General features: G+C 52.5%; 2 protein-coding genes and 1 pseudogene across 6 annotated transcripts; 2 read left to right on the top strand and 1 right to left on the bottom strand.

The window, feature by feature from the left end:
- The first annotated feature begins 23 nt into the window (after window positions 1-23).
- STK16 (serine/threonine kinase 16) lies at window positions 24-3,545 on the top strand. Of its 4 annotated transcripts, none has more exons than XM_049614846.1 (8): window positions 24-110; window positions 467-656; window positions 1,249-1,468; window positions 1,733-1,866; window positions 2,037-2,157; window positions 2,284-2,379; window positions 2,812-2,933; window positions 3,049-3,545. In XM_049614846.1, the coding sequence occupies exons 2-8, from the start codon at window positions 571-573 to the stop codon at window positions 3,185-3,187; spliced, it is 918 nt and encodes a 305-aa protein (XP_049470803.1). In that variant the 5' UTR covers window positions 24-110; window positions 467-570; the 3' UTR covers window positions 3,188-3,545. The 4 variants fall into 4 exon arrangements, with proteins under 4 accessions (XP_049470803.1, XP_049470806.1, XP_049470804.1 ...); XM_049614847.1 differs by lacking the exon at window positions 24-110 and adding an exon at window positions 115-180; XM_049614848.1 differs by lacking the exon at window positions 24-110 and adding an exon at window positions 186-265.
- A 1,449-nt stretch (window positions 3,546-4,994) lies between these two features.
- Window positions 4,995-9,443, bottom strand: LOC125911152 (tubulin alpha-4A chain). 2 transcript variants are annotated; one of them, XM_049614840.1, is made up of 4 exons: window positions 8,989-9,443; window positions 6,738-6,960; window positions 6,276-6,424; window positions 4,995-6,039 (listed from the first exon to the last, which is right to left on the bottom strand). In XM_049614840.1, the coding sequence occupies exons 1-4, from the start codon at window positions 9,106-9,108 to the stop codon at window positions 5,068-5,070; spliced, it is 1,464 nt and encodes a 487-aa protein (XP_049470797.1). In that variant the 5' UTR covers window positions 9,109-9,443; the 3' UTR covers window positions 4,995-5,067. The 2 variants fall into 2 exon arrangements, with proteins under 2 accessions (XP_049470797.1, XP_049470798.1); XM_049614841.1 differs by lacking the exon at window positions 8,989-9,443 and adding an exon at window positions 8,762-8,863.
- Window positions 9,444-20,367: 10,924 nt separating this feature from the next.
- LOC125911153 (tubulin alpha-8 chain-like) lies at window positions 20,368-22,905 on the top strand (annotated as a pseudogene).
- The last annotated feature ends 1,144 nt before the right edge of the window (window positions 22,906-24,049 follow it).

Here is a 24,049-nt window from a genome sequence, read left to right as displayed (position 1 = left end):
TCATCCATACGCCCAGCGGTTGCTAGGCTACCGCGGGCCGTTACGCCGGCGCGGAATGATGACGTACTCACTTCTTCCGGTCTCCCGCGTCTCTCTCCAGCCCGAGCCAGGTCAGTGGGGATCCGGGGCTGACTCTCCCCGGGCTCTGCGCGCCGAGGCCGGGGGTGGGCCCTTCTGGAGGTGGGCTGGGGCCTCGCACCCCCCGGAACTACCCTCTGCCCTGCCGTGGCGGCCCGATGGCCGTGGGAGCGGGGGCCTCTCCAAGGTGGGCTGGGGTTGGAAGAAGCGGCCTGGTAGTCGCTGTGTGGCCGGAGGCTTTAAGGCACCTGACTCCAACCTTCTTGGAGTTGGCGTCGCCAGGGCCCGTTTTCTCTACGTTCAGGGACCTGGGCCCCAGCTCTCCTGGTACTTCAGGGGTCGTCTGGATTGTCCCTGACCCACGACTCTGCCGTTTTTTTCCTTCCAGCATGATCCGCTGGGCCCCCAGCGCATCCCCAGGAAGAGCCCACTCAACCTGGACGAAGCCTTCGGCAGCCTCAGACCGCCCTTGAGGAGGATGACTGAGACACTATGGGCCACGCGCTGTGTGTCTGCTCTCGGGGAACTGTCATCATTGACAATAAGCGCTACCTCTTCATCCAGAAACTGGGGGAGGGGTGAGTGTTTGGCAATCACTTAGCTAGTAGTCCCCAGCGTTATGGCGATTGAAGGACAGCAGTCTGCACAAGATAGGGGCATAGAAGTATCCTCTTAACATATCCTTTAGCTCACCTGTCAGAGCCTAGCGACACGGTAGTCAGAACAGTGGATTCTGGAGCCAGGCCTCCTGGATCCGCCTTGTGTGACCTTGAAAACCCATGGTTTCTTCATCTGCTGAATGGAGATGATTTTTTTTGTGTGTGTGTGTCACTGATGGAGTTGTAAGAATTAAATGAGATAATGCATATGAAACATCTCACCCAGTGACTGGTTCACAGCACTTGATAAATGTTGAGTGTTACTCATTTAATATTTATGGAGCGTTTGTCATGTGCAGAGCGCTGCCTTATGATCACAGCACCTCAGAGATTACTGTGTTCCTGCTCTTGAGCCCAAAGTGTAAAATCGTCACACTCCTCTTGAAGCCACATCTTGGGAGGGTTTTTGCCAACTGGGAAAGATACCCCCCCCCCCCACCTCTTCCCTCCAGGGAATCCCTAGCAGTATGGGAGATGACCGTGGTCCTTCACTGACCCCTTTGGCCCACAGTGGGTTCAGCTATGTGGACCTAGTGGAAGGGTTACATGATGGACACTTCTACGCCCTGAAGCGGATCCTGTGTCACGAGCAGCAGGATCGGGAGGAGGCCCAACGAGAAGCAGACATGCATCGCCTCTTCCATCACCCCAACATCCTTCACCTTGTGGCTTATTGTCTGAGAGAGCGGGGCACCAAACATGAAGCCTGGCTGCTGCTACCCTTCTTCAAGGTCAGAAAGTCTCCTGGCAATGGAGGGGCTTGCAACAAAGCCATCTACCAAGGGCTGTGTGAGTAGTCAAGCATGTTAGGAAGCAGACGCCATGTCTTGGGTTTGACCACTTCAGATTTGGGGTTTAGAGGAACCCAGGTGGGAATGTGAGGTGTATAGTGCGTGCAGTGAAAGAGTTGATAGGCTGTGACACAGGGAAGGGATCAGGGTCCGGGATCAGAGGCTCAGAAAATATCTCCAACTGTGGGAAAACTTGTGTTGCAGAGGGGTACGCTGTGGAATGAGATAGAAAGGCTGAAGGACAAAGGCAACTTCTTGACTGAAGATCAAATCCTTCAGCTGCTGCTCGGTATCTGCAGAGGCCTTGAGGCCATTCATGCCAGAGGTTATGCCCACAGGTCAGTGGGAGGGCCGTGCGTATTTACGGGGCAGAAAGGAAGAGCCTCACCAAGAGGATCAAGAGGTCTCTGTTCTCCTCCCAAGGAACAATCCCCATGATTCTTTTGCCCTCAGGGATTCCAGCCTCCCTGTCCAGGGATGCTCATGGGCCATTTCTACTTCCCTACAGGGACCTGAAGCCTACCAATATCTTGCTTGGAGATGAGGGGCAACCGGTTTTAATGGACTTGGGCTCCATGAATCAAGCTTGCATCCATGTGGAGGGCTCCCGCCAGGCTCTGGCCCTGCAGGTAACAGAGCGTCCGGCTCCTTTGCCCTCCTGTTCCCCATCCACAACTTCTTCCGGTGTGTGCCCCAATTTGGTCACATGACTATGACCTGTGCCCCACTTTTGAGTTGTGGGGCCACTGTTCCAGGACTGGGCAGCCCAGAGATGCACCATCTCCTACCGGGCCCCGGAGCTCTTCTCTGTGCAGAGCCACTGTGTCATCGATGAGCGGACCGATGTCTGGGTGAGGAACATGTGGGCGGGAGTATGGCGGGGAGAGGAATGCTACTCTGTACCTGCCGTGAAGTAGAGAGGCAGGTCTTTGTTTTCGAGTGCATGGGGCCCCAGGAACTGCATGTGTCCCCATCCCCCTCGACTTCCTTCCTGGGAGCTGTCACTGACACCGTACTCAGTTGCTCAGGAAGTGGTATAATCCCGCTCTTTGAACAGAGTGAGTACAGCTAAGTGTCAGGCCTGAAGGCAGTGGCTAAACGAGGGGTACAGAAGCCTCCAGCTACCTGGTGATTTCTCTGGACCTGGTTTGGTGTCATGTGGCTGAGGTCAGCATAATCTTTTTAGCTTATGCAGTCACATTTCACTACAGAATTAAGAGGAGAGGTATCCCCCCCCCCCCCACCATTGGTCCCCTGTCAAAGAATAACCAAGTTGTGCTCAGTCCCTAGGCTGTGTGCTATATGCCATGATGTTTGGGGAGGGCCCATATGACATGGTGTTCCAGAAGGGTGACAGTGTGGCCCTTGCCGTGCAGAACCAACTAAGCATCCCGCACAGTCCCAGGTAAGCAATAAAAGGGCCACCAAACATTTCAGACTGCTCCCAGACATTAGTGGAGTTGGAACCTTCGCACAGGGAACGAGGACTGTCTGGTCACCCTGTCCGCCTCCTTCCACAGGCATTCTTCAGCACTGCGGCAGCTCTTGGCCTCCATGATGACTGTAGACCCCCAGCAGCGTCCTCCCATTCATCTCCTTCTCAGTCAGCTGGAGGCACTGCAACCCCCGGCTTTGGGCCAGCACACCACCCAAATCTGAACAAACCAGTGGCCATGTTGAGGTGGCCCCCGGGCCTTGGAAGGAGAATCCCATCCCCTTATTAGAATCTCCACGTGTTCTCTGCAGGACTGCTGTCTTGCAGTTGGGGGCAGGTGGGTGGGGACAGTCAACTCAGTCTCCTGTCTCTGCTTCTGCTCGCTTATCTCAAAGAGCAACAACTGAACAGGGGGACAGACTGAGTTGGGGTGGACAGGGTTGGGGAATGGGGAAAGGGAAACTGATAGAATCGAGACAGGTTCTGAGCAGGACTACTGAGCTTACATCATGGTCTGCCTCCACATCTGGAAGCAAGAGAATGTATAAATAGAAGAATAAAGTGAAAGCAGCTTGGTGTGGATCTTAGTCTCATTGTTCCTGGAGTGAGAAGAGGTGCCAGGGGCCCAAGGTCTGGTTGACGTTTCCAAGGGAACAGACTGGGAAGAGACACTGGTGTAGCGAAGGGTGGTGGGACTTCGTCATTCCATGTGAGGAGGCAGGTATCCTTACCTTACATCTGGCTAGCCAGGAGCGGGCAGTTCTCCTAGCTTGCCTTGGTCAAACACTTAAAGCTGTTCTGGATTGAGCTGGCCTCTGCTAAGAACTGGGACCAGGGCTCCCTAGAAGCACACTCAATTCTTTCCTTCATTCCCAGGAGTGCGTAGCTGAGTCAAAGCAGCCCAGCCGGTTTGCCAGGCAAGGGCTCCTGGGTGGAGACACCTGAGGAAGCTTTGGGACAACAACATAACAGGTCTCCCAGCCTCAGCCTGGGGGCAAGGGGAGTGGAGGTGACAGCCTTGTGGCCCACAGTTTCTCCCAGATGGTTCTAGCTCACACATGGTTAATGATTAATGAGGCCACTTGGTGTGGCAGTATCCAGCTGCCACTTCCTGTCTACTCTGCTGAGTAAACAGGGGCCCTGCCTTTGCTAGGCTGAACTGTTCCCTAGGGAAGGGCACTGCGTCTCTGAATCACCAGGGAGGGGAAGGCAAGGGCAGGGCTGGCATCTCCTGCTCCTGAGATTGAAGCTTCTTTTCTCCCTCCCCCCCCCCCATGCTCACCCCCATGTGCTGACGTCGATGTGGGTCCTGGGGTGCCTATTAGCAATGCTGGAATTTTCTCCAGGGCCCTGGCAGGAGGCTCCCCCCAGCTAGCATAGAGGCTGAGGCCAGAAAGAGAGCACAAACAGAGAAGAGATGACCTGACTTTTAATGGCACAGCCCTAGGCCCCAGCAATGCAGCAAGAGAGACACTCAGCTGTGCAAAGCTGCTCAGAGGTGCAGTGACACAACTCAAGGAGATCGCCCTTGTCCCCTCCCATCCCCCAAGCTTATGACTAGGCTCCGTGCCCAGGAATTGTGGGCCAGCCCGGCCCCGCTCCCAAGCCCTCATCACGCACAGAGGTGCCTGGGCCAAGCTTCCAGAGTCAGTGAATGCAGAAGCAGCAGGAAGAATAGGGTAGCAGTCTAACTCAAATACAGAAACTGCTGGATTTAAACTTCTACTTGGAAAGGAAGTGAGAACTCGTATCTTTTCAACAGCTTGTGGCTGGACAGACAGGTCCGGGATTCAGTCCTCCTTTCCTCTCTACTCTCCTGGGCGCCCCTGGGATCTTACATCAAGGTCCCTGAGGTCACGTTTCCTGGGCCTGGCAAGGACCCCTTGGCAGATCTCACCTTCAGCCATGGAAGGGAAAGGGGTCATGGGCAGCAAAGAATGAGGGCGGCAGCAGAAGCAGTGAAGCAGTGGCAGCGGCAGCAGCACAGAGAGGAAGGCAGCAGAAGCTCAAGCACTCACAGAGGGGACAAGAAACCGTGCAAGGAGACTGTTTATTTCGAAAGGATTTTGCAATAAACATAGTGAATGGGCTCCAGGCAGCTGTTCTATTCTTCTCCCTCATCCTCGTCCTCATAGGAGTCGATGCCCACCTCCTCGTAATCCTTCTCCAGGGCAGCCATATCCTCCCGGGCCTCAGAGAACTCCCCCTCCTCCATGCCCTCGCCCACATACCAGTGCACAAAGGCCCTCTTGGCATACATCAGGTCGAACTTGTGGTCCAGGCGGGCCCAGGCCTCCGCGATGGCGGTCGTGTTGCTCAGCATGCACACGGCGCGCTGCACCTTGGCCAGGTCACCCCCGGGCACCACGGTGGGTGGCTGGTAGTTGATACCAACCTTGAAGCCCGTGGGGCACCAGTCCACGAACTGAATGCTGCGCTTGGTCTTGATGGCGGCGATGGCGGCGTTGACGTCCTTGGGCACCACGTCTCCGCGGTACAGCAGGCAGCAGGCCATGTACTTGCCGTGACGGGGATCGCACTTCACCATCTGGTTGGCAGGCTCGAAGCAGGCATTGGTGATCTCTGCCACGGACAGCTGCTCGTGGTAGGCCTTCTCTGCAGAGATGACCGGCGCATAGGTGGCCAGGGGGAAGTGGATGCGAGGGTAGGGCACCAGGTTGGTCTGGAACTCCGTCAGGTCCACGTTGAGGGCCCCGTCGAAGCGCAGGGAAGCCGTGATGGACGAGACGATCTGGCTGATGAGCCGGTTGAGGTTGGTGTAGGTGGGGCGCTCGATGTCCAGGTTGCGGCGGCAGATGTCATAGATGGCCTCGTTGTCCACCATGAAGGCACAGTCCGAGTGCTCCAGGGTGGTGTGGGTGGTCAGGATGGAGTTGTAGGGCTCCACCACGGCCGTGGACACCTGGGGGGCGGGGTAGATGGAGAACTCCAGCTTGGATTTCTTGCCGTAGTCAACCGAGAGCCGCTCCATCAGGAGTGAGGTGAAGCCCGAGCCGGTGCCCCCTCCGAAGCTGTGGAACACCAGGAAGCCCTGAAGTCCTGTGCACTGGTCAGACTGAAAGGCAGGAAAGAGAAACAGCAATGTAGGTGGGCGAGGGGCCTGAGAAACTCTACCTTCTGGCTCCACAAAAGCCTAAAATCTCTCAGGAGTCAGGGCAGAGACCCAGAGTCTGGAACATGCTCTGGAACACATACAATTAGAGACGACCCCCTGAAATGGATCCTGAAAAAAGACGTTCCTGACCATTAGCATCGTCTGAAAGCTCCCTCCCTTCCAACCCAAATTCTCACCAGCTTGCGGATCCGGTCCAGTACGGGGTCAATGATCTCCTTGCCAATGGTATAGTGACCACGGGCATAGTTGTTGGCGGCATCCTCCTTCCCAGTGATGAGCTGCTCTGGGTGGAAGAGCTGCCGGTATGGGCCATTTCGGATCTCATCTGGAAGGGCACAAACACATCGTTAGGGCACAAACCACAAGGCTGTGCTCAGCAGGGACCTCCCTCCCCCAGCGTGGTAGCTGCGGTCAGATGTATGGAAAAGCTCATCCTTCTGTAAGCCTGTGATACCAGCCTGTGAGAGAAACCCACACCCACCACCCAGCCTGGCCTGCAATCAGCCCGCCTTCTTCAGCTTCAAAGATGGCACAAAGAGTTTGCAGGGCCAGGAAAGCCAGGTCTAGATACCATCTCGCCAGAGAGAAGCTTAGAGTCCCTCTCTGCTCCCCTCAATTCCACCCCATCTTCCTCTCACCAATCACAGTGGGCTCCAGATCCACAAACACTGCCCGTGGCACATGCTTTCCAGCACCGGTTTCACAGAAGAAGGTGGTAAAGGAGTCGTCCCCTCCACCGATGGTCTTATCACTGGGCATCTGCCCATCAGGCTGAATCCCATGTTCCAGGCAGTAGAGCTCCCAACAGGCATTGCCCATCTGGACACCTGCTTGCCCCACATGAACTGAGATGCATTCACGCTGAGGTATAAAGAGAGGGAACACAGCATAAGCCCCACATCTACAGCCCTCACCTCATGAGCTTCTCTCCCACCCTATCACCTACCAGCCAGGATGCTTCGGTTGGCCAAAGTGGACGCCTGGGGCTGAGCAGAGGTGGGAAGAGGCTGGCAGCCTGCCCAGGCTGCCCCACATAGGACTTAACAACTGGGGGCACCCAGTAGGGCAAACCAATCCCTTCAGTCTACTTCCCTGTGAGGACCTTGTCAAGTAAGAGCTGTGGCTCCACATGACCCCGCCACACTCAGAAGACCCTCAGGGAGGACAGAGAGGGTAAGTGCACATGAAAAGCAGGCAGATACTGCAATGACTCTGAGCAAGGACAAGCGACTTTCCAGCCATTTTCAGATTTATACTCCCAAAGCTACCTTTCTCAAGAACCTGAGAAAGGACAGGTTTTCCAGGGCCATGAGTTTATAGCTAGAAGCCCCCCAACTTGACTAATTCTTTGAGGATGAGCAGCTAGAATTTCATATAACCCTCTCCCCCTTTCTTTCCTGTGGGCTGCAGAGGTGTCTCAGACCTCGAGTCTGGCATCAACTGACCACACTGACCGTCAGGGTATCCTCTCCAACACCTTTAAATCCCATCTGGCTCTGGAGATCAATCCCAGCTGGCTCCTCTCCCCACCTCCACCCCCACACTCTGGGTGTCTTCACCACCTTCATCCACCGCGCAGCCCTCACGGAAATAGCAGAGGGTGCAGATGGCAGGCGCGGGCAATAAGGGTTGTGGGCACTGGGGCACCGGCTGCCTTAGGCTCATCCCTGCCAGTCTGAAATTAACCCCTAAAGAGCCAAAGTGGTGCGGCGCAGGGCCCGCGCAGCCTCCCTTCCCAACACCGAAATGGCGGGGTGACGGTTTCCAAACACCCAGAAAAGGAAGCGGAACCTGCGGTGAGGCCCCAGAGGTAACCCGCCTTGCCCTGCGCAGGGTGAGCGCCATCCTGCACCCCCGGTCCCGCAATCGCCCCCCTTCTAGATTCTTTCCAGTTACATCCCAGCCGAAAGCGAAGATTGGATTTCGGCCCCCGTTCCCGGACTATAAATACCACCCCCCTACACACACCTCTTTCCCCTCCCCCCAACCTGGCCTGGGCCCGCGCTCTCGCTCAGCGCCAGCTGTCTCTGCCCGTCCGTTCACTGGGCTCGGGCAGGAGAGGGGCCGACTCGCCTCATGAGGCCGAACCCCATTCCTGCCACCCCTCCTGGCTCAGAAGCGGGGTGCTGAGTCACGGGGGGGGGGGGAGGGCTGTGGGTAGGAGGGATGCACACACAGTCGGAGGAAAAGGGGATGCTGAACCAAGTAATCTGACCCCCTACCACCTTCTTGTGCTAAGCACGTGTTCGCTCAGTTCCGGGGAGCGGGGGTCGCGGTGGGGGGAGGCCAGGGGCGGAGGGCAGCCCAGGGGGTCTCTCTCATCCGCGGAAAGGACAGGGAGCGGGACTGCGACTCCCCCCAGGAGGGTTAGGGCACAAATGCTTGGTGGAGCAGGAGGCGATTTCCAGAAGGGCTCCTCTCAGCCTCTCGGCTAGCGAAGAATCCCACTCCACTCCACCCCTCTTCCCCAGCCTCCAAAAGTGGACAGCACGACTCGGTCAAAGTCACCAAGACAGTGGGGGTGGGGGAATGCACAAACCCTCGCACCTCCTCGAGCCCCGGAACGCCGGATGGAGGGTCCGGAGCATCCCGGGAGGGGGAGCCCCCAAGGAGGAGAAGGGCAATAAGGGGACTGGCGCGATCCCGGCGGGGCCGCACTCACCATGGTGAGTCCGGGCGGTGGGTCTCACGTAGAGTCCGGGTGACGGGTCTCGGTGAGAACTGCGCTAGCTGCAGTGCCGCACCGCTCTTATAGGCGGGGGGCGGGGCCCGCGCACTGCGCTCACCCACTAGGGCTGTGCGGCCCGGAGGCCACGCCCCCGAAGGGTAAGCGGCCTCGAGGGGTGGGGCCAGGGAGGGTCCCCTCCCCCTTCCCCGTCTTGGTCTCACCTGTCTCGCCAGGGTTAGGAGTGGCGACCCGGGCTTTAACCCTTCGCTCGAGGTCTTGAGCCGACACTCTGGGCTCCGGATCTCCGCTGCAGGGACGCAGGGCATGGTGCCAGGGCGCATCTCGCCAGCACCTGAGTCATGCGGGCGCCCATCGCCCAGGTGTCCTGACTTAGGCCGGGTGCTGTACAGGCTGTCCTTGCGAGGTGGCTGCAGCCAGACTTCGCCCGTGCCCTCCCCGCCCCGCCTCCCCGGAGGCTCCGGCCAGTCCCGGGGGAACCCTTTGCAGCTGCACACGGCCTGCTGGTCCTCGGCCTGGACGGCTGGCCTTCGCCAACGCCCGTGGGCGGCCGAGGACCAAGAGCTGCACAGCCTGAGCCCCAGGGTGCGGATCCCTTAGAATACCCCACGGAGCCAACCCCCGCAGCCTGCCTGCGAGGGCCGACCCCAGGAATCTGCCGCGGCTCGCCGGCTGGCCTCCGGTCTGTGGCCCCGTCATCAGCGCCGTCACTATTAGTGAGCCCTCTCCACCGCCACCTGCCCGCTTCCCTGCGGCCAGAACCGCCGGAGCTCTGGACTGAAGCCTTCAGGACGTGGATTCCTGTCCTGACTGCCCTGTGTGACCTTGGGCAGGTGACCTCACCTCACTGAGTCCTTGGCGTATTCATTGGCGAAAAGGAGACGCTGATTCCGCGCTGACGGCGTTATTGTGAGGAATCAAAATGTTTGTTGACTCTGAAGAGGAAAAAAGAAAATGGAGATTTTGATATGGTGCCTGATTTCGACTTTCCCATCTTCTCCTGTTCCTAGGCCATGGCCAGGATCTGTGACCTGCGTCTTAACGCCTTTAACGCTCAGGCAGAGGCCTCCACGGAAGCTATTCCTTCTTCCCCCATTCCATCTCCATTTCTTGTGGGAATGGACTTTTCGATCTACTTCTGCTTTCCCTTACATGCCATACATTCTCTAGCTGTCTCCCTTCACTGGGGAAATCATCAGGAAATGTCCCCTGTGCCCATTGGAATGTCCAGAAAGAACCTGCCTCTCAGGCTAGTCGTTTGGAAGAGATTGACCTGCCTCACCTACCACAGTGTTTCCTTAGGGCCAGAGCTGTCTGACGGGACAGCACAGTAGGATAAAAAACTAGCAATGGCAACTTCCTACCTACAAAATAGCTAATTGGCACCTTACTTAGGAAAAGCATGGAAGGGAACACAGTGAAGTATGACCAGGTCTCTTTTCCCAATAGACTTGCCACCAAGACTCATTCATAAAAGTGAAAAGTGGCAAGGGGATATAGTGAGGCTGCTTTGAGAAACCGGCTCATTGTCTCTACGGAGACCCTTGGTGATTACAGAACGTATGGTCTCCTTCAGACCTTCCCTGACCCTCCTTTTCTCTTGCGCACCCCCACCCCAGCAGAGTGAGTATTGTGAAAGACCTGAGCTCTCTTAGGCAACACCCTAAACTTCTTTGACCTTCACGTTCAGGTTCTTCCTTTGTGAAACAGGGATAACAACTTCAGATCGTGAGGACCGACCAGATGAATTTAGGGATGTGTACATACACAGCAAAGTGCAGTGGAAACGGCTGTCTGGATTCTTAGAGCATCTTATTCATTTACTTTAGTGCGCATAGCATATCATGCTGCAGTTATTCGTGTACATGTCTGTCTTCCAGGTTGTAAACTCATTCCAGGTAAGGATTGTATCTTCTTTATTCATCTTTGTGTCCCTGGTTCCTAGGATGTCATGGGGGTAAGCATTTGTTAAATGTGTGTCAGAGGAGTTGCTTCACTTCAGAGATGGGAGTGAAACTAGGGTAGAATTCTTAAGAAGCCAGAAGTTTCAAACTGGCAGTCTGGAGGCCAAGTTCCCTCTCAGAATTGTTTTGTCTGGTCCTCACGGTGTTAATCCTCGTAGCATTTAGAATATGAGAAAAATCAGGAATTGTCTTTGTGTTGGAGCATCCCCAAGACCATCCCCATGTCAGGAGATTTACTAGAAGGACTCACAGGACTCAGGACATCAAGTTGTACTCCCAGCTAAGGTCAACCAACAACAGTGATGTAGGAAGGCTACACAGCTGGATTAGGAGGGGAAAAGACACAAGTGGAATCTGAAGGAACCTATACCCTCTCCCTCCCAGGAGGGCTCATGCAGGATGCTCTTTCTCCAAGATGAAAACGGAGCAACATTTTCCTGCAGTGTTTCTGCCCAAGGAAGCCTGTTAGAGACTCAGCAATCAAGGTTTATGGTGAGGGCTGGTCACAGAGACGCCTCTGCTTTGCACGTACCAAAATTCCAGACTCCTAGAAGGAAAGCAGTTGTTCAGTATCAGCCATGTTCTTTACACACTGTCTAGGCTCAGCGAACCATCCTGATCAGACCATCATCGACTGGGAGCACTCTAAAGAGCCAAGTTCCCAGACACCAGCCAAAGCCAAGTTTACAAGTTACTTATTTGTTTATTACTTACTTACTTACTTACTGGGGCAGGGAGTGTACAGAGAGAGAGAGGGAAAGCAAGAATCCCAAGCAGGCTCCTTGCTGACGCAGGGCTCGAACTCATGAACCGTGAAATCATGACCTGATGACCTGAGCCAAAATTGAGAGTAGGAGGCTTAACCCACTGAGCCACTCAGATGCCCCACAAGCAGACCTTTCTAAGGAGCAGTCTCAACCTGCTGTGTTAACTCTTTCTGCACAGTCATATAAAAATCCAGATGTCTAGCTTATCTTGAAAAGAATTGGAAGATCTGGCTGTATCAGGCCTGCATTCCTATATAGCAACTGAGATAGGCAGAATAATAGTCCCCCAAAGATGTCCACATTGTAATACCTGGAACCTGTGACTATATTACCTTATGTAGCAAAGAACTGCAAATGTGATTCAGGTAAAGATCTTGAGATTATTCTAGATTTTCTGGGTGGGCCCAATATAATCACAAAGATCTTAAAAAAATTTTTTTTAATGTTTATTCATTTTTGAGAGACAGAGAGAGGCAGAGAATGAGTGGGGGAGGGGCAGAGAGAGAGGGAGAGATAGAATCAGAGGCAGGCTCCAGAACTGAGCTGTCAGCACAGAGCCCCGTGCAGGGCTTGAACTCACAGACTGTGACATCATGACCTGAGCTGAAGTCAGACACTTAACCAACTGAGTCACCCAGACGCCCTGTCACAAAGCTCTTTATAAGTGGAAGAGGGGGGTCAGAGTCAGGGAAGGAGAGGTCAGGATCAGAGGTCAAAGTGATGTGATTGTTGGCTTTCAAGATGGAAGGAAGCCATGAGTCAAGGAATATGGCAGCCTGTAGAACAAGGAAAAAGCAAGGAACAGATTCTCCTCTAGAATCTCTAGAAGGAGGGCAACTCTGCCAACACCTTTTTATACCTAAATAGGTTCTGGTATTAATTCCAGTGGGGGTGGGGATGGGGAGGGCTTCCCCATACAGCACCAAACAATTCTCAGACACCAGCAGGGTGCCTTAAGAATTCAACTCATTCTGGCACCATCTACCCAGAGATAGCATCAGATTCTACATGTAGAGGGTTTGGTCCTACACGACTGCACCTCCAGCACCCTTGTTGTTAACTGGGCTTCTGACCCACTGGCTATAAATTAGAGGTTTCCATGAGCTCCTCTTGGGTTCAATTAATTTTCTAGAATGGCTCACAGAGCTCAGAGAGACATTTCACTTACTGTATCATTCGTCTGTTATAAAAGGATATAAATCAGGAATGGCCAAATGAAGGAGATGCATAAGGCAAGGTATGGGGAAAAGACCAGGAGTTTCCATGCCCTTTCCAGGCGTGCCACTCTCCCAGGACTTCCATGTGTTCACCAACCTGGAAGCTCTCCAAACCCCATCCCTTTGGATTTGTATGGAGGCTTCATTACATAAGCATGGTTGATGGAATCATTGACCATTAGTGTTTGCACTCAATCTCCAGCCCCTCTCCCCTCTGGGGAGGTGGAAAGGGGACTGAAAGTTCCAGCTCTTTAACAAGTGGTTGGATCCCTGGCAACCAGCCCCCAACCTTAGGTGCTTTCCCCAAAGTCATCTCATTACCATAACAAAAGACACCTTTATCCCTCTGAACACTTAAGAAATTCCAAGGGTTTTAGGAGCTGTGAGTCAGGAATCCTAGACAAAGACCAAACATATATGAGGAATATATTTTGGTCATCTGAATAACCAAATATATATTTTTATAAATCACAATATTACAATCCCCATAAGACCTATTTTGGACTTCTGATCTCCAGAACTGTAAGATAATACATTTGTATTATGTTAAGCTACTAAGTTTGTAGCAATTTGTTACAACAGCAGTAGGAAACAAGTAGGGCAACAAATGGAGCTGGGCGGTGGCCACCTTCTTAGGATGGACAGCAAGCTGCTTCAAATCACCCAGTCCACCGTTTACCATCATATGCTCAACTGTAACATATTTATGTTATCCTGGCTCTTGTAGCAAGGAGTTTACAACCCCTGAGTAGGCCTTCTGGCAGGGAAAATGGAGAAGACAAGGCTGCTGGGAGAAATGTCCAAGGCATGTTAGTGGAATATAGATTCTGCTTCTGACTCTGTGTGTGTGTGTGTGTGTGTGTGTGTGTAGACTTTCATGTACATGTGCACATGACTGTGAGTGTGTATGTATCTCCTGAATTAGGGCCATAATGTCTGGGTGGGTGTACAGGTAATAATCCGTATTACTAGATTGAAAACTTAGACATTCACATACATGTACAGAATCCAACAGATGATACCAGGCACTTCATTTTTCCAGTTGAATCACCGCTTTGTCCATCTACCCTACAAAGGTGTCCAGCAGACCACTCTCTCTTTGGATCTCTCTTCCTCTTCCCCTGCCCATTGTTAGGTCCATCGTTTCTAACCCCTTCCCAGAGTCTCACCTCCATCTTGGAGCAGTGCAGCAAGGTCCTCAAAGTTTAAAATATCTCCGCCAATTCCATCTGGAAAAGATGGAACTGAGCCTTAGTGCACATCCTTCCATTTTCTTCACACTGGAGCATCTATTGGCTGCCCACAGCACAATCTTTCCAAAGGGGATATCTCCATGTCTTCTCTCCTTTTCACTGTCCACTGGTTCACGTGCTTTACTGAGATGTTCTTGCCAAAATCCCTAGTAACTTCCAACTGACCAAAGCCAAAGGTCATGTTTCTACATCTTTCTCAGCCTCTCACCAGCGTTCGAGACCGTCGATCCTTCCTTTCTCCTTGAAGCACTTTCTTCTTGGCTTCAGTGACATGCCCCTCTCCTGATTTTTCCCTGGCCTGTCCTTCTTGATGGCCTCTGATGGCTTACCCCTAACAGGTGTTTCCCACAGCTCAGTCCCAGGCTCTCTCTTTTCTTCATTTGTTTTTCTTCCTGAAGGAGCAATTATTGAAGGTAGATGATGAGAATATGGGCTTTTATTATATTATCTCAACTTTCAGGTGTATTTGAGTGTCCTTAATAAAAAGTTACTGTAACATTTTAAGGCTATTCAATAAGGAATAGAACTAGAGTATATACATTCCCAAACCATAGAGAAAGAATAGAATAGAAAGAAATACCACCCATGAGCTGATAATTCTCAAATTTATACATTCATTTCAGACTCTGAATTTCAGACTCAGGTGCTTATTTATTTTATTTATTTATTTATTTTTTACATTACCACTTGAAAGCCTGTTAGACATCTCCAACGTAACTTACGTTGAATTTCAGACTCAGGTGCTTATTTGTTTTATTTTATTTTATTTTTTTTACATTACCACTTGAAAGCCTGTTAGACATCTCCAACGGAACACATTCAAAGTAGAACTCTCGATGTCCTACCCTCACCCTGCTCCCTGCCAAACCTGCTTCTGTCCTAGGTTTTCAAGTCTTCTACCCACATGCTTAAGTTAAAAACCTAAATACTTGTTGAAGAAATTAAGATAGGGATTGCTTCTCATTTTATAACTCAGATACATTAGTATAATTAAAAATCTCAGTCTTTCAGTCTGTTGTACCTAAGACCCTTTTCCCCGGCCTACCTTTAGGACAGTTTTCTTTCCAGAGTTGGTGACACTTATGTTGACTCTTGAGATGCCCGACTTTGAAAGCCAGTTGGGAAGCTGAAATGTTCGACAAGAGAATTTGGGGCCCAGTGGGCCCTCTGGGCCCCAAATCCCTCCTTCTGGATAATAATTCCTGAGGTCTATGGCTTCATGGATCAACCCAGAGTAGGCAGAGCTTGCTTACATTTGCAGTGTTGGCTGGCTGCGTCTTCTCTCTGGGGATCTTGGCCTCTTAATTCCAGGTGGCAGAGAGAAGACTGCAGTCCACAGCCAAAACCAGAGTTAGCTATCTTGATATTGTGTCACTCCCTGGCATACGGTGGTGAGAAGGACTCTGAAAAAGCCCCCACCTCAAAATAACTCGCCCACCGTTTGCCACAGTGACTGAAATTTCACACTGGCAACTGCTTCGTGGATAAAGTTGCAAGATAAAATTCTTTAATTCGCGAAATCTGGCATTCCTATTCTTGGCCATGGTTGCTAATTGAAAGAATGACTGCAGAGACACAGTGTGGTTTCCAGGCAGCATTAGAGTCCATTTGAGGTTAGTGGTCATACGTTTGAAGTCTGGTTCTGGGTTTTTCTGCAGCCGCTGTTTAGCTGGGTCAGTACAGGCACAGAGTTGGTGAAGAACCAGGGTTGTGGTTTAGTCCAAAGAGGATGCTGAAGCTGGGGGAGGTAAGGGAGTGCTCCTGACTTGACTGACTGTGGAACTTAAGATGGAAAGGAAGGCAATAAAGACACAGGAGGGGGATGAGGGACAGTGAAAACTCTGCCTTGTGGAAAGGGAAGAAGCACTGAGCCTGAGTCACAGATGAGTTTTAATTCCACCACTAATAACCCCCATGTGACCTTGGGCAAGAGGGAAGAGGCTTCCATTTCCTTTTCTACATCAGGGGAATGGGGGCCCCACCTCCCTTACCTCATAGAGCTGTGGAGGGACTCAAAGGAGATAAGGGGTGAAGCTACCTTAAGAGCCACAAAGCAGCATACAAAGGTGAGAGATTAGCATGTGTATTTCGTAAGTTCTGCCTGAGGCCACAGGGAGACTCCAGCAGAGGGGGGGGGGGGAATGAGGCCAGGCAAGGCCTGCAGCAACTTGTCTGGAATAGAGAGAGAGCCTGACAAGTAGCCCTGAACCCCTGCTCCTTCCTCCTTTTGCTTTCCCTGGGGAGAACAACAGCATTTCTAGACTAAGCACTTAAGAAAGTTTGTCTTGTTTCATCCTTACAACACTACCTCTCCCCATTCTACAGATGGGAAAACTGAGGCCAAAGAAGATGTTAAATGCTAGAGATGGCCCTAAGACTGAGTTCTCCTTCCCTCTGTCCTAAAACATTCCAAGTTTCCACCAGAAGGCCCTGAGGCTTGATCTCTGGCCCTAGGACTCATTATTTCTGGTTCAGTGCATCTTTTTAGCCCCACCCACATTCCACTTCCTGCCTTCACCCACCCCAGGGGTGGCAGTGCTGCTAGAGCTCAGGGGGGTTGATTTCTGAATCCTCTCCCACCTGTGCCAGCCAGCTGAGCCACCAGGAAATGGGATTGTGTGACTGAGCAGCAGACACTGTGTACCCGGGGGCCTGGGTACCTGTGTGGGGTGACCAGCTGAACCCCTCCTCTGCTCACCCCCTCACCTTGCTGCCCTGTTTGAGCCCATGCCCAGCGCTTGGTAACCAAGTCAACGGTTATCCTCCTGGGGCCCTCCTGCCCTCCTGGGGCCGTTTGTAACATACCCCCTGAGAGCCGACCAGAGACCATAAAGAAGCCGGTGGGTCTGGCAGTGGATCTCTCACAGACCCACATCCGCTTCCCATCAAGCAGCAGACAGACAGACAACCCTAGCCAGCCCCCAGCCAGGCAGCATGGTGAGCAGGGGTAGGGGGCTGGGCATGCAAGTGAGGGTCCTAGTGGACCCAGGTGGGTGATGTGAGGTTCCCTTGGGAGTCTAAGTGTTTGCCTGGCCACAGTGTGGGGGCAGGTGAGGTGGAGAGAGGGAAAGAGACTTCCAGATGTGAGTGTGGTCCCCCAGGTGTGTCGGTATGTGAGAGCACATGAAGGGTGGAGGACATGTCTCTAAGCCTCTATTCAGGAGCTGGGCTGCTGCGGGGCTCCAAATTTAGGGGTAGGGAGTGTGGGGTAAGCAAGACTGGAGCAGAAAGTGTAGGCACTTTTCCAGAAACCTGAAGCATCACAGCAGATTCACTGTTGGCCTCTAATCCCACCTCGCAGCTCTTGGGACACATCCTCATGGCCCTGTTCATCTGATGCATCTGACCTGACCCCTCATTTCAGTAGAGAGAGTGAGGAGGAGGGGGGAAAGGGAGGGTGCTCCCACTTACGGAGAGCTGGCTGTACATGGGGCTTCTTTGATATCTTTTGCCAGGGTCCCCAGCAGGAAGGGTAGAAGAACAGTTAAGAGCATGGTTGGCACCAAACTGTCCCCACTCTGAATGTTAGGGGTTTTGCTCATGACCTAGAGCTAGTCGCTTAACCTCCCCGAGAGTCAGTTTCCTTATGCGCAAAATGGCATAAAGATAGTACCTACCTACAGCAGTTGTTGTGCAAATTAAATGAGATAGTGTGTGTTGAGCGCTTAGCACAGTGCCTGGCACATAATTAATGCTTAGCGTAGGGGGACTAAATGACATAATGAAAAGGCTGCCGGGTAAGAGGTCGTACTATTTTTACATTCAAGGAAAGGGCTTAGAGCAGCTGAAGAGAAGTAACTTGTCTGAGCTCATAGAGGGAAGGGGGTTTGACACAAAGTCTATGGGATTCCAGGGAGGGATTGAGTTTTTTGTCCCAAACCTGTTGCCCCACAGTAAGGGGTGTCGTTCCCAGCATCTCAAGTAAAGGTCAGAGTTGCCTTGTGTGGGCCAGCAGTCAAGGGAGCCAAGACGGTGTCTGACTTTGTAGACAGAGCCTGGGCAGGCTCAAAGTTGCAGCAGCCGGTGCTGGCCTTGCCAGGGAATTGGTAAACCCTGTCAGCACCCCCTCCTGGATGTGCGGATTTCTGTGAGTCCTGTGTCCCTAAATCCCTACATCCCAGCTTAATTCATTACCTTCTCTTACTAGACAGCAGGGACTGGAGGGTGGGAGTTGGTAGGGGACCCAACATGTATGGTGCCCGCCCCCCCGTATGTGTCATGAAATGAGCCAGCAACTTGTATGCATTCTTTCATTTAATCCCCATAGTAATTCTAGGAGGGGGCTCTTATTACTCTCCCAATTCATGAGATAGGGGGACACCCACAGAGAGGTGAAGATTCTTGCTCAAGGCAAGTAGAGAAGTAATGATGATGTTTGGATTAATCCCAGTCATCTTAAAAATCATCAAAAGTTAAATCATATTTAAAAAGTCAGAGAACGGGCAGCTGGGTGGCTCAGTCGGTTAAATGTCCGACTTCGGCTCAGGTCATGATCTCATAGTTTGTGAATTCGAGCCCTGCGTCAGGCTCTGTGCTGACAGCTCAGCGCCTGGAGTCTGCTTCAGATTCCGTGTCTCCCTCTCTCTCTGCCCCTCCCCTGCTCACGCTGTCTCTCTCTCTCAAAAATGAATTTTTTTAAAGTCAGAAAAGTATTAAATTTATGGATAAAGCATCCTCCTTAAAAATTATGAAATATTCCAGATACTCAGGAAGGCAGAAAAAATAATAAATACCTGTAACCCGGCCTAAGAAATAGAATCTCTCTCCAAACTGCGTTCACCTCCCTCTTCTAAGAGAGAGAACCATTATTCCAAATTTAGTGTTAATATTTCCCTTGCTTTTTTTATTTTTGTAATACACACACACTACGAGAATATACAGCAAAGTGTACATTTATCTGTAAATGATGCACGGTATTGTTTTACGCATTAAAGGTTTTTATCAATAGTATCCGCTTGTATGATTCTTCCTTACCCTGCTTTTCTTTTCCGGTAAGAAATTTTTTAAGAAGATTCTTTCTGGTAGTTCATCCATTTTCACTTCTGAATCATTCTTTATCCATTTTCTGCTGTGGAAGGACATTTAATTGGCCTCTGTTGCTGTGGTGCCGTGATTGTTCTCGTACCTGTTTTTGTTAACCTGTGTGAGAATTTCTCTAGAGCAAGAGCATCATCCGCTTTCCTAGATATTGCCAAATTTTTCTCCAAAAGAGATGTGGCACGTTAGGCTTCTACCAACAGTTTAAGGGTTCCCATTTCTCCACATCCTCCACATGGTTCGGCCTTAAAGCTTCGGTGAATCTGATGGATGTGCTCATTTTGGTTGTTTTTTTTTTTTTTTTTTTTTTACAGAGAGAGACAGAGCATGAACAGGGGAGGGTCAGAGAGAGGGAGACACAGAATCTGAAACAGGCTCCAGGCTCCGAGCCGTCAGCACAGAGCCCGATGCGGGGCTCGAACTCACGGACCACAAGATCATGACCTGAGCCAAAGTCGGCCGCCTAACCGACTGAGCCACCCAGGCGCCCCCTCATTTTGTTTTTAAGGCCTGTGGTAATTACTTCTCAAGCAGAGCATGAAGGCATACTCTGGTATCCCACCTGCCACACTGTTATATATCTGTTAGTGTATGAAACTCTCCCTTCCCTGGACAGTGGGCTACTGAGGGCCAGTGTATTAGATGCCATGCGTCTCCAGTGTCAGCCCAGCATCAGGAACATACTAGAGGCCCAAATGTTTGATGGAGTGAGAGGGTCAAACTTTCTTGATTCTCATGAGGCTCCCAGGAAGGGCAGTGACCTTTTGGATTTCCGGGACCAAGCACTTTATCCCAGTCCTGCTTTGGGGGCCAAGAGTTCTTTGACCACCAGCCTAGAGTCATGTGGGAAAGACCTTTTCCCCAGCCCCACTCCACTCCAGAACTGTGCACACCCAAGAGAGGAAAGGACAGCACACCCCCTTCCGTTTCAGGACCACTTTTCCCTTCCTTGCTGGCCTTTCTAGCTGTAACACGATTCTAGAGTTCTTCCTGCTTTCAACACCTCCCCCTGGCCTCTGATCCCTGAAACCTCTGATCTTGTGTCTCTCACCAAGGGTCCTTAATTTCTTTCCGAGCATGGGTGGATTGACTATCATGCTCTGCCAGACTCATCTGACCCCCCTCAACACTCCTCACGATGCTTAGTCACTGAGCAAGAAAGACTATATAATCTTGGAACTGCCCACGTCTGCTTCCTTTGTGGGTTTTGGCCCCCAGCCCCCTGAGCCACTGCCTGTTGATCCTCAAAGCCATCAGTAAAGGCTTAGACACGGGAGGTGGGGCAAGGAGAGCAGAGTCCAGGAACCTTTGTTCTCAGCCAGAGAACCACTCAAGAAAGGATTGCAGGTGGGAACTGTATCCAGGCATGGCAGGTTTCTCTCTGCTAAGAGTGTTCTCTGCCCTTTGCCCGTTCAGCGTGAGTGCATTTCAGTCCATGTGGGGGCAGGCTGGCGTGCAGATTGGCAATGCCTGCTGGGAGCTCTACTGCCTGGAGCATGGGATCCAACCAGATGGGCAGACGCCCAGGGACAAGACCATCGGTGGAAGGGCTGACTCCTTCAACGCCTTCTTTAGTGAAACTGGGGCTGGAAAGCACGTGCCCCAGGGAAGTGTTCGTGGATCTGGAGCCCAGTGTGATTGGTGAGTGAGGATCAGTCCCTGCCACATATGTCACCTTGTTCTGGGTACCACAGCGAGTCCTCCGAAACTGGAGCACTAGAATTTGTAGTTCCCAGCTGCAGCAGCCAATTAAACTACAGATCTGCTGCCACTCAGCTCCAGAGTCTCAAGGTCGCTCCACATCCCTCACATCCCTTTCCTTTTTATTGAAAAATACTAAAAGTCAAGGGCAATAGCAGCAGCCTGAATAGGGTTCCTCTAGGGTAGGCCTTGGGGCCTAGTGACCCGGCCCCTTCGGGGAACTTTGGGGAGCCAGGCTGCAAGGGAAGGAGGGGTGTCTAAAACTTTCCCCATTACAGACGAGGTTCAGATGGGCACATACCGCCAGCTCTTCCATCCAGAGAAGCTCATCACCGGCACGGAAGATGCTGCCAATAGCTATGCCCGAGGTCACTAACACCACTGGAAAAGAGCTCATTGACCTGGTACCGGACCGAATTCAGAAGCCAGTGAGTGAAGGGCTTAGGGCTGGATTTCTGTAGTGAAGGGATCTGAACACCAGACAGGAAGAGGAGCTTCAGCCCTTGAGAGAGCTTCCTCCATGAGTTTTAAAGATGCAGGATCAGGACCAGTGAGGAGGGTTATTCCACTCTGATCAGGGGAAACAGGGTGTAGGCTCCAGACTAAAGCCAGATGTCCTCTTTACCTCCTATGGCAACTGGTCCAGGCTGGGCAGAGTGGCCACCAAAGGCAAACATGTCCACGGGCTGCCTGGCCAAGCTATGGAGGTCCACGGGCATTCCCAGAATATCACCTTGTATGGCAGGGATGTGGGCAGAAGGCCCTGTGAAAAACAGGGATCCAAATAATCTTGGCCCAAGGCTCTGAGAATGACTTTGGCCTCCACAGAGGATGGGGATCGGGTTCCTAGATTATTGATCTCAGTAAGGAAGCCCTCCAGAAACATGTGAAATTAAGTCAGGGGTAAACAGGTATGAAGCTGGGCGGGGTTGGCAAGTTATGATCACAAAAGTGACTATGTCATGAGATTCAAGAGAGCTGTGTGCGGGCACCTTGGGAGGTTGTAGAAAGAAAGAAGAGCAAGAGAGAGAGGGGGCCCTCCCTATGAGGATCTATTTTGTGCATTTGGAAAAGTCTTCCAAGGATTTAATGCATTTTGGGGGGGAATTTGAAACAGCATGACTTGGCTCTTTCCTTTCCATCAGCTTCCTGGCCCACATTTCTCTTCCCCTTGCCCTTTCAGTCTGACCAGTGCACAGGACTTCAGGGCTTCCTGGTGTTCCACAGCTTCGGAGGGGGCACCGGCTCGGGCTTCACCTCACTCCTGATGGAGCGGCTCTCGGTTGACTACGGCAAGAAATCCAAGCTGGAGTTCTCCATCTACCCCGCCCCCCAGGTGTCCACGGCCGTGGTGGAGCCCTACAACTCCATCCTGACCACCCACACCACCCTGGAGCACTCGGACTGTGCCTTCATGGTGGACAACGAGGCCATCTATGACATCTGCCGCCGCAACCTGGACATCGAGCGCCCCACCTACACCAACCTCAACCGGCTCATCAGCCAGATCGTCTCGTCCATCACGGCTTCCCTGCGCTTCGACGGGGCCCTCAACGTGGACCTGACGGAGTTCCAGACCAACCTGGTGCCCTACCCTCGCATCCACTTCCCCCTGGCCACCTATGCGCCGGTCATCTCTGCAGAGAAGGCCTACCACGAGCAGCTGTCCGTGGCAGAGATCACCAATGCCTGCTTCGAGCCTGCCAACCAGATGGTGAAGTGCGATCCCCGTCACGGCAAGTACATGGCCTGCTGCCTGCTGTACCGCGGAGACGTGGTGCCCAAGGACGTCAACGCCGCCATCGCCGCCATCAAGACCAAGCGCAGCATTCAGTTCGTGGACTGGTGCCCCACGGGCTTCAAGGTTGGTATCAACTACCAGCCACCCACCGTGGTGCCCGGGGGTGACCTGGCCAAGGTGCAGCGCGCCGTGTGCATGCTGAGCAACACGACCGCCATCGCGGAGGCCTGGGCCCGCCCGGACCACAAGTTCGACCTGATGTATGCCAAGAGGGCCTTTGTGCACTGGTACGTGGGCGAGGGCATGGAGGAGGGGGAGTTCTCTGAGGCCCGGGAGGATATGGCTGCCCTGGAGAAGGATTACGAGGAGGTGGGCATGATAGTGTGGAAGGAGAGGGAGGGGAAGAGGAGGGGCATGAATACTAGGGGATTCCTGTGTGTCTGCCGTAATTAAAGGACCGTGGGCTTACTGTCGCACGAGGGTCTTTTTTCTCTTGGGGAAAAAAGAGAGAGGTAAGAAGGCTGGGATCTCTGCCTGGGTTCCCCAGAAAGCAGACCTGGTTCCAGATTTTATTAAAGAGGCAATTCCAGGAAGCAGATTGGGGGCCAAGGAGAGTAAAGCAGAGAAGGAGGCAGAATTCATCCTAGAGAAGATGCAGCCGAATAAATGGCATCTCAGAATCATTCCTTGGGTGGGTGGGTGGGGGGGCAGGAGAGGGGGTGTGGGTGGGGAAATTCATGCACCTGCTCCCTTCCTCCATTGGTCAAGCCTCCACCCCATCAGGCATGAACTCCCCTGCACTTGTGAGGTTGCACACACTTGGTCTGTAGCGTCACCAGGGAAACCCTGGTCAGGAGGTAATTGAAGTTGGTCCCAGGCACACAGGGCTGCAACCAGAGCCTGGTGAGACCAGGAGGGTCCGAAGTGGTGACTTGGAGGAGTCTGACACAGCTGGGGCTCACTAGGCCTCCCTGCAGATTGAAGGTTTGTCTCTTTCAGGCAGGAGGTTTGGGTCCAGAAGATCCAGAAGGTGGCATTAGGGACGAACAGTGGCATGGTGGCAGCAACAGTGGGGAAATGATTGTGTGTGTGTGTGTGTGTGTGTTGGCGGGGGGCGGGGGGCTGACCTCCCTGTAATCTCTGTCAATACTCACCACTTTTTGATAATGACAAGTGACCTTTATTTCAATCCCATGCCTCGTGCTAGGCAAGCCCGCACTTCCAACCAGATGGCTGGCTGTAAAATCTTTATATATGGATTTTCTGTAGCCTCTGCTGGGCTAGAGGAATGATTGAACCATTGGAGGGACTGAAACTAGGGCAATCCCCACCCCCCATCCCCGCCCCCACCCCCAAGAGATTCACTGCTTAGCGTTGGCCTCAGCTCTGTCCTTCCTGCAGCCTCCCTTTCCCAGGATTGGATGCTGGGAAGGCAACTGAAAGATCAGTAGCCCCAGGAAACTGCTAGCAATCCTAGGGCTGGAGGAGCCAAGGGATGAGATGATGGTGTCAGAGCCTTGGAGCTGGGATGCCAGGTGGGAGCTAGAGCCACGGCAGGGCTGCCCAGAGGTGGCAGGAGGGACC

The sequence above is a fragment of the Panthera uncia genome (assembly GCF_023721935.1).
Source record: "Panthera uncia isolate 11264 chromosome C1 unlocalized genomic scaffold, Puncia_PCG_1.0 HiC_scaffold_3, whole genome shotgun sequence".
NCBI lineage: Eukaryota > Metazoa > Chordata > Mammalia > Carnivora > Felidae > Panthera > Panthera uncia.
Note: the sequence above shows the minus strand (reverse complement) of the source record. Positions and strands in the feature narration are given on the sequence as shown.

What these genes read in the sequence shown, in the direction of transcription:
- LOC125911152 (XM_049614840.1), bottom strand. Translation starts at nt 9,108, where the DNA reads ATGCGCCCTGGCACCATGCCCTGCGTCCCTGCAGCGGAGATCCGGAGC. An exon ending in TCCTAACCCTGGCGAGACAG is followed by an intron (nt 6,961 to 8,988) that starts GTGAGACCAAGA and finishes TTTATACCTCAG; the next exon opens with CGTGAATGCATCTCAGTTCA. An exon ending in TGGACCGGATCCGCAAGCTG is followed by an intron (nt 6,040 to 6,275) that starts GTGAGAATTTGG and finishes CCTGCCTTTCAG; the next exon opens with TCTGACCAGTGCACAGGACT.
- STK16 (XM_049614846.1), top strand. Translation starts at nt 571, where the DNA reads ATGGGCCACGCGCTGTGTGTCTGCTCTCGGGGAACTGTCATCATTGAC. An exon ending in ATCCAGAAACTGGGGGAGGG is followed by an intron (nt 657 to 1,248) that starts GTGAGTGTTTGG and finishes TTTGGCCCACAG; the next exon opens with TGGGTTCAGCTATGTGGACC. An exon ending in GCCAGGCTCTGGCCCTGCAG is followed by an intron (nt 2,158 to 2,283) that starts GTAACAGAGCGT and finishes CCACTGTTCCAG; the next exon opens with GACTGGGCAGCCCAGAGATG.